Source organism: Hydra vulgaris, chromosome 10, assembly GCF_038396675.1.
Source record: "Hydra vulgaris chromosome 10, alternate assembly HydraT2T_AEP".
Lineage (NCBI taxonomy): Eukaryota > Metazoa > Cnidaria > Hydrozoa > Anthoathecata > Hydridae > Hydra > Hydra vulgaris.
In genome coordinates, this window is record NC_088929.1 from 6,312,127 (window position 1) to 6,321,413 (window position 9,287).

At 28.2% G+C, this 9,287-nt stretch overlaps 1 protein-coding gene across 1 annotated transcript; it reads left to right on the forward strand.

Annotated features, from left to right (window-relative positions):
- Positions 1 to 2,995: 2,995 nt before the first annotated feature.
- LOC105843385 (uncharacterized) lies at positions 2,996 to 9,119 on the forward strand. The gene is made up of 4 exons (XM_065807167.1): positions 2,996 to 3,244; positions 5,235 to 5,551; positions 8,622 to 8,735; positions 8,850 to 9,119. Exons 1-4 carry the CDS (start codon positions 3,181 to 3,183, stop codon positions 8,964 to 8,966), a joined length of 612 nt encoding a protein of 203 aa, XP_065663239.1. The 5' UTR covers positions 2,996 to 3,180; the 3' UTR covers positions 8,967 to 9,119.
- The last annotated feature ends 168 nt before the right edge of the window (positions 9,120 to 9,287 follow it).

Consider the following 9,287-nt stretch of genomic DNA (forward strand, 5'->3'; position numbering starts at 1 on the left):
ATAATAACGGAAAACTAACTTGTATTGTTAAAAACAAATCATACCAAAAAATAAGTGCAAGAGTATCACAATGAGAAACTAAAATAGAACACATGTAGCAGACATGTTATGCCAGTAGCTAAAAAAGTGAAGTGGGAGGGTGTGATACCCTCATTCGAAGAACTTTATGACATTTATCGTCAAATTGAAATCCTATATGTATCATCAGTCGGCAAATCGGAAATTTTTTTAAATTCTGTCGTCAAAATGGAACTTGGACTAATTATCTAAAGTCAGAAAGATTTTAAAATGGTTTGTTTTGCTAACAATTTTAGTTTACTAAATTAAAATAAATGTGTGGATATCATCAGATGTCCACACATTTATCAAAGCCATATTAAAACAAATGTGTGGACATCATCAGATGTCCACACATTTGTTTTGATATAGTAAACCATTTACTAAAAGGAATAACTCTTAACATTCTATACTTTTATGGAAAACTAAGAAACTAAAAAAATTGCAAACATACAAATTTATTTTGTTGTTTATTTTAAATTTAAAAGTCAATATATATAAAACACATGTTTTTTATTTTGAACAAAATACTGGTTATTGTATTCTACAACTAGTAAAAAAAAATTAAAATTTTTCACTCATAGCAATTGATAGTAAACAATATTAGATTGAAAAAAAATTTGATAAACTTATATTTCTTACGTTATCATATAACACTATTTTATATTGAATTTTGAGAACAAAGATAAAAATCTCTGGGAAAAAGTTTAATACATAATAATTTTTTGTTATAAAATTAATAAGAAAGTTTTTTTTCCATTTTTATGGATACTTCTTAGAATATTAATAGCTAAATACTTCTAAGATAACTATCTACTCAACTTATTTCTTTTTTCTGTTTGTAATCAGTGCTTAGTTTCTCCACATTCACCTTTAGATGCGTCTGATCACGGTTTGATCTCTCTAAAACTATTATCTCATTCTTCTTCATCATCAGAATCCCCCTATCATTCTACCTCTTACAACTACCTTAAAACTGACTGGGACTCTTCCGTGATTTTCTTCTTGATGGCCCTTGATAGAAATCTTTCGTCTTCCTGCTAACAAATGTGGTTCTTATGTAACTTCTTAGATTCAGGCTACCATGGAATCTTTTATTCCCTCTCAACAATTCCAAGTAAAGCCTCACTCTTCTCAATGGTTTTTCTCTCATTTTGCTGCTGCAATATCCAATCGTAAGCATTACTTCCACATCTATCGCCAAAACAATTCTTCAGAAAACAGAAGTCAGTTTACTATTACCATTTATAGAAACCATTAAATAATTGGTTTTGTGTAACGTCAAAGCCCACTATTCTCAGGTCACAAAATCTCGTATTTCATCTCAAAAATTAGGCTCCAGATACTTTTGAAAAATCTTTAACAGTGTTCATAATAAGGGCAAAATCTGTTATTCCTCCTCTCTTGCATAGTTCAGTTTTTGTTACCTCACCTAAAGACAAAGCTGAATTGTTTGCTAAGAACTTTTCATCAATCTTATTTCTTGATTCCACCAATCACATCCTACCTGATATAGTCGACAAATAGGTTGATTCATTGCTTGACTTTCGTATCACTCCAGCTTCTGTATCTAAAGTGAATTCCTGCTTAGACTCTTCTACAACTTGTGGTCCGGACGACTTATGTCTGGCAATAGTGTTATCCGCAGCTGTTGACTATACTTTCAAAACTATTTAACAAATGCTTATCAGAGTCTTGTTTACCAGTCTGCTAGAAAACAGCATTTACTACAATAAAATTTTTTACAATTAACAAATTCATTAAGGCTAAAACCTAACTAAACCCGTTTTAGGTTAAAGAAAAACACACAGCATGAAAACTGACTGAAACTTTCCTTCATTACTCTTTTCACATTAATTTGTTCAACTTTTACTATTTAATTTGGTTTTTTTTAATCAATTTTTTATTCAATTATTACAATTCAAAATAGTGCAACAATCATTAGTGTTTTTTTGATTACCACCTTTATTTGGTTGACTTGTTTTACTTTAATACTTTTTCTTGCCGGTTGCGGTCATTGTTTATATGTAACTGTAAAAGAAATTACTGTTTAGTAGACAAACATATAAACTTCACTACTTTTGTTAAATTTTAAAATAGAGTATTAATATCCAAATGCCATCTTTTTTATATAAGTTAATGTAGCCTGCCAAATTTTTTCTAAATCTTTAAAAGGGTTTATAGTTTAAGGATGATATTTTATTAGAGTTATGTAAAAAAAAATATATCAGCCTTCTCAAAATTATAGTTTAAAAAAATATGAAAACAAAAACTCCTCAGAGTTCATATATTCACATGAAACATGTAAGCTAGTTTTGCAAATAGTACAAATTTTCTTTTTGAAAAAACTATTGTTTAACTCTTTATAATCAACAAGTATAAATAATGTTCTTCACCAGCTCTCTGGTAAAACTGCATATAAACTTTGCATTAAGTATATTTCAAGACCAAGGGCGTTATATTTTACAAGAAACATATTTATAGATCTTATTGAAATTACTTTAACAATTTTTTTTTTAATTTCTTTAAATTAACAACAGATTTATTCTGAGCCTGTATAGGGTTTCAAAATACGACAACCGGACCTTTTTTTGTGGGTCACTATATACTACAATTTAAAGCAAGGTAGAAAATAGAAAAAAGATAGAAAAAAATATTTTATACTGCGTTATATATATATATATATATATATATATATATATATATATATATATATATATATATATATATATATATATATATATATATATATACCCTATATTCTTTGTTGTTATTGTTGTTATTTAAATTTTAATGTTAGATGTTAGTTATAAAAGTATTGTAAAAATCGCAAAATATGTAAAAATATGCAGCCAAACAAATTACCAAATCTACGTTTCGTTTAACCCTGCAGCTTAGAAACTGCGCTAGTGCCGAATATATCTCTCAAGATTAGAAACAAAAAAAAATAATTAAAAAATATTCATTTAGTATTATCTCAGCTCATAATCTTGTTTAAAAAATTCCAAAAATTTAAAAGATTGAAAAATAATAACAAAAATAGTTATTTGTAATTGGAGAAATAAAACAGTTCGTCATGATTGGTGATAAAAAAAATTTAATAGGTTTAACAATAGGAGTCTAATGAGCATGAGTTTGGTGCGTTGTTTGATTTTGGCAATAACTCTTTATTCAAATCCAGTAAAAGGTATTTAATTGATATTATATTTAAAAAATTTTTAAGAACGACAATTTACATCGACGCCCTTTAAAAGTGAAAATGTAGTGTTTTTAGTTTTTGCACTGATTCTGTAAACAAGATGTCTTTAAAACGTCTTTAAAACGTCTTCTTGAGTCTGGAACACGACTTTAGTTTACTGGAATTTAGTTACGTTGCAGCTATTAGTTTTTTAAAATATTATTTTCCAAAATTACAAACATCTTATGTCTCCACGAAAAAAAAATATTGTACGATTATGCCCACCAACTTCTACTTAATTCTGAAGCAAGCTGACTGCTGCAAGGTCACTGCGCCACGACGGCTCTAATAATTTCCAACAATAAGTTTTAAGTAATCTGATTTTTAAGGTTATAAATAAATTATTCACTTTTAAAGTATTAATAATATAAAATTTCTTTAAAATGAACCTTAATTTATGAATCGAAGAGATATTTAAAAAAAGGTGTTTTTATAAACTATAAATATTTCAATATCATGCTCAGTTCAACTTCAGGCTTAATTTTTTTTGTTTTTTGCACTGCATTGCATTGCATTTCAAAAAATTTTTTTCACTTTTTTATTAATCGAAATTTTTCCAAATAGTTTTGTTTCAAAAATAAGTACCATGGAATAATACACGAAATCGGCTAAAATTAGTTTGTGACAGGATAAAGAATCATAATAACATAGAGTGATAGTAATAAAGTACTACAATTACAGATAGTAAGGGGAGACTGACGTATTTGTTTTGGGCCGACTAAGACCTTAAAATAAAAAAAAGTTCTTCGTTGGCTGAATATCAACTAAAGGTCCATTTCAACAAAGTTTTCCCTCCGTCGCATCACATTAAGTTGAGATAGGCAAAACAGTTTATAAGTGCTTGTAAAAACTTTCAAAAAATCCCACCTTTGTTTCTAAACCTGCTCAAAGCAAAAATAAGTTGTGATGTATGTGTTGGTTCTGTAATAATTGTCTAATGTCTGAAAAGCGTAAAAGTTTGATGAGATATTGTCTGTCTTTCGTGCTGTTGTTAGAGGGTTTTAAGGCAACCATAAACCCAGTACTTACAAAGAGTTTTTCAGCTAACTTATGCATGTCACATGTTGCATGTCTATAAATACTATTTTCACTACACACTACTACTTGCATACTACTTGAGCAAGCACTTCAATTTTTTTAGAATAATTATAGGTGATGTCAGCGAAGAACATTGTAAACGATATTACCAAGCTATTGCAACAATAGAAAAAAAAAATTAGAGTTGTGGCGATGCACGATGATGGGAGACTTTGTATGGCCTTTAGTCTAGGACAAGTTATTATTTTGTGAAAAGTTTTTATGCTTAAGACCAATTTTTTTTTATCCTAGAGATCTTAATTTAACATCTGGGTTTTTTACATACAATACTTTTTATTCATTGGAAATCAAAATCCGACTAAAAAACGTCATTTGTTTAAAACTACAAATACGATAATTTTTTTCAAAGACTTTATTTATAGCAATTGAAGACGGGGGTGCAAAAACTGTGTAACTCCACTTTTTATCATTTTTAAGGTTTTAATGGATTAATTAGTATATAAAAGCCTAACTATCTTTCAATTGCTTATACAATTTTTTTTAATTTGCAATATAAACGCTAAATAAAATCTTATTTGGCATTTACTTTATAAGGTAAAGTTTACACTTTTCCAAAAACGCAAAAAGCTTAAATTTTTAAATTAACAACAACAACAAAAAAAGTATTTTTTTAAAAATTAGTGTTTTCTTTGACTCTAAAATCAAAGATAAGAAAAAAAATTTTATCTAACCTAAATCCTAACCCTAATCAAACAAACGAAATTTTCTTGCTGCAACTAGCACCTTGCTTGCTTGCTTCTTGCACCATTCGTTACATTTGTAAAATTGATTTGTACTTATGCCATTATTTTTTTATTTATTTAATTGGTTAATTAACTAATTAATTGATTTTATAAACTAGCCAATGATGGTGTGTCAACTTGGCATCAGCAAAGTATTTATAAATATGATGGAAAAGTAAATGCAAGAGCTCAACAGTTGCTAAATGTAAATATAGATCAAAGTTTAAGGTCTATAGACAATGCTTCGTCGCAAGACTATACATCTTTCAATAAGAAAACAAACAATAAAAAACAGCATGAACTTGTGAAAACAACAAAACTTGCACAAAGGAACCAAGGACTTTTAGTTGACACTGGTAAGCTTCGTTTAAAAAAGAAAAAAAAGGCAAAATACGAAAAAGTTGAATCTGTGGATCGAGCTAAAAAACAAACTCAAGTAAGTTTATTTTTACAATTATTTTTTGATCAGCTAAGATCAGAACAACTTAAGGGAACGGAGACAATTGCAATAAATATTTATTTAGCACTGATTAGATCAGCGAACCAGATCTCTTGTGATAGTCAAGGGTTGCTAATGGCTATTTAATGTAATTAAAAAAATAATAATAATAAAACGATTGATATGTAAATATAAGTTTAACTTCTATATGTACGGTATTACAAAATTATGCATTGCGCCGCCAAATTTCAGTATACCGATAAAAAAAATTTTAGTATAACGATAAAAAATAATGCCAAACTTCAGTAGAATGTTAAAAAAATTTGTAACAGATTTAGACTTTTTAATTTTGGTGGCCTAATGGTTGGGTTTGATTTTCAAGTTCAAAAACTTTTATGACATTTTAACCAACCGATTTTAATTAAAATTAAAAAAAAAAATTAAAGTTCTTTTAAAAAAAAGTAAAGTAATAAGCTGATAGTTTGCCTCTACTTCAAAAAAACCTGATAGTTTGCCTCTACTTCAAAAAAAAGATTTATTTTATACATAATCTTAAATTAGGGAAATTAGTGGACAAAAAATATTTTTAAGTAACCCTGGTAAAATAAGGAAACCTAATAAGTGATCATCTTTGAGTTTCTGCATTCTTCATTTATCTCCTATTACTTATCTTCTTGACAAAATCTTTATTTTGTAATTTTTTTTTTTATATATATATTTTTAAATATAATCTTAGTGTATTTATTTGTTAATAAATGTGGCTGTGGTTAGAGCGCTTGCTTTAGAAGCAGGAAATCCAGGTTCAAAACAAACTCTGAGCATATTTTCGCATCACGGTAAGGAAGGAGGCGTGAACTTCCTAGCTAAATGCACTTCTGCGGTGCTCTGTGACAAGACCGTTAGGTCTTCTTGGGGCACCAAAAATAACAAAATTAAAGAAAAGAAATAAATAAATAAGTAATAATCTCTTTTCTCTAGCCAACAATTGGTTTTCTAACCAACAATTGGTTCTCTAGCTAACTATTTCAAACAAATGCTCATTTTTTAATTTGATAATGTTAATCTTTAAAGCTCCATCAAAACATTGATATAATACCATGTACGTGATATGTACTATGTGCATGGTGTGTTCATTGTCACCATTTTAATTTAATGTTTATCTTTGATGCTTGATCAAAACATTGGATTTAAAAAAATTTTAAATCTTTGCATCACGCTTTTATCTTTTTGCAGAAAAAAATATTGCTTAAAATATGTACAAATAAACTCACGGTGACAATTGGTTTTATCTGTTTGTCCTTTAAAACAACAAATAAATATTGGAACGAGTTCCTTTTTAATTATTTTTAAAAAACATATCAGTTAACGTTGTTAATAATTTTTGAGCAGTAAAAAGTAAATTTAAAAACATAGTAAAGCTTAGTCAATGAAATCAAATGCTTAATGATAAAGAAAACAATTGACAAAATGTTTGATCCGCGCTGAGGCTACACATAGCCCACATTTAAGACATCCCATGTGACTGGCACAAGTATTACTGTTACATGTGGGCCATATGTGATTACCACCTAAGTGATATAAATACCATAGCCACACATAGTCCACATTTAAGACATCCCATAAATTTAGTGTGGCTATTTTTTTATGAACACATGTGGCCATACCAAATTTTTGTCCATAGTAGTTTATTACCATCGTATGATCATTTCATATGGTATCATTATTTTTTTTTGGAAACAAATAATTTATAGGTTTAATAATAAGGTTTCCATTTTTTACTTTAACAGTATGATTAAATAAGAAATAATTAAACTCCAACAATCACATTTATATTTCTATATTGAAGCCGTGGTGCAGTGTTTAGAGCGCTTGCTTTAGAAGCAGGAGATCAAGGTTCGAAACGAACTCTGGACATATATTCGCGTCACGGTAAGGAAAAAGGCGTGAACTTCCTAGTTAAATGCACTACCGCGGTGCTCTGTGACAAGACCGTTAGGTCTTCTTAGGGCACCTAAATAAAAAAAAATTAACACAAAATTAAAAAAAAAAAAAAGGCCTTTTGATGCTTTCTCTCTTTTTTTTTATGATTACGACCTTATTGTCTAGTTTTTATGATTACGACCTTATTGTCTAGTTTTTATGAATTCGACCTTATTGTCTAGTTTTCTTTACAGTTTCCTTTATAATAGCTTATACTTTTATGATATTTCTGTGGTAGGTGATTTTTTTTATCAAAGCTATTCCATATAATGATCATTATGGTGCATAGAGTTTCCATGGCAATGATGAAGTATTTTGGTCTTATAGAATTTTTTTATTCCATTTATTCAATCGGCATGTTTATATTTCTTTGTTTCCTGAACAATGAACATGTGTTTTTTAAATATTTATATTTTTATTCATTTATATATTGCGTCTGATTAATCATTCCAAATGTTAAAAAAGTCAATGCCACTGCATTAATGATACCTCTGGCGCGGTGTTAATTCACCCGTAAGTTGCTTCTAGAGTGGTACATTAGTTAGGTAATCTAATTAATAGTACTAATTACACATTCTTAACTCAGTGCAATATATGTCCGCTTTCTTTATGCTATCTTTCTAACTCAACTTCTTTCACTCGAACATCCTTCGTTCTTCTTAAAACCACTTACTTTTGATCTGCGAAGTAGGTTACAGTGCTCCTTAGCACTATAACCTACTTCGCAGCTGAAGTTGTCTTTGCAGAGCCGGGTATGTGGTCTTCTATATATCACTTAGCCGGAGGAGGTTATACCACAATACCCATTGCACTGATGATGCATTTCTAAATTTTAGCTTGCAATAATTTTAGAACAATAAAATTTTATAAAACAAGGTTAAATCAGCGTGACGTCGAAACTTTTAACTACCTACCACCTTTGTCACATAGTGTCACAAAATGTATAAATCCCCCTAAAGCGTGACATAATTTGCAAACGATCACTTAATATCACATAAGATTCTGTGTATATATTATTATTTTTTCTTTATCTTAATATATCCATGCTGATTATAACTTTTATAAATAATTTGTATTTGTCATATAGTGTTACAAATCATTTTCATGGTGTCAAAATCATTCAAAAAAAATACTTCGAAAAATTGAATGCGAAAAAGAACTTAAACAATGTATATTAACAGCTTGTAAAAAAGCAAACAAGGTATTTAACATAGATTCATTTTTTGGTTTTTATTATATTTTAAATATTTTGGACAAAGTGTTAAAAAGCAAAAAAGAAAAAATTAAAAAAGTTTATAAAATGTTGATTCTTTAGTGCAATCCTTCGTTTGATGAATGCTATCAAAGAAACACTGACAATGTTAAAGGAAAATATAGATGCTACACAAAATGGAAAGGTTGCGCAGAACGTTATTGTTCTATTAAGTTGTAATTTTGCATTCGTCGTTTTTTTTTTGAATTTTTAGATTTAGACTTTTAGATTTATTAAAAACGTAAATTGAAAATAAATTTCAGTTTAGCTTTATAAATAGTTATTAAAATACATTAATACTTTTTAAATAAATAAATTAAAAAAATACCCTTACTTTAAATTTTTTTTTTAAATTACATTTGTTTACATAAATCAATTAAATAGTTAATTATTTCTGCGTCACAGCGTAATTATGTAATAACAATGCAACATAACTCTTATAAGCTAAAATGTAAGATATTTAACTTAAAATCTGCGTATATTATATGCTAAAATGATATT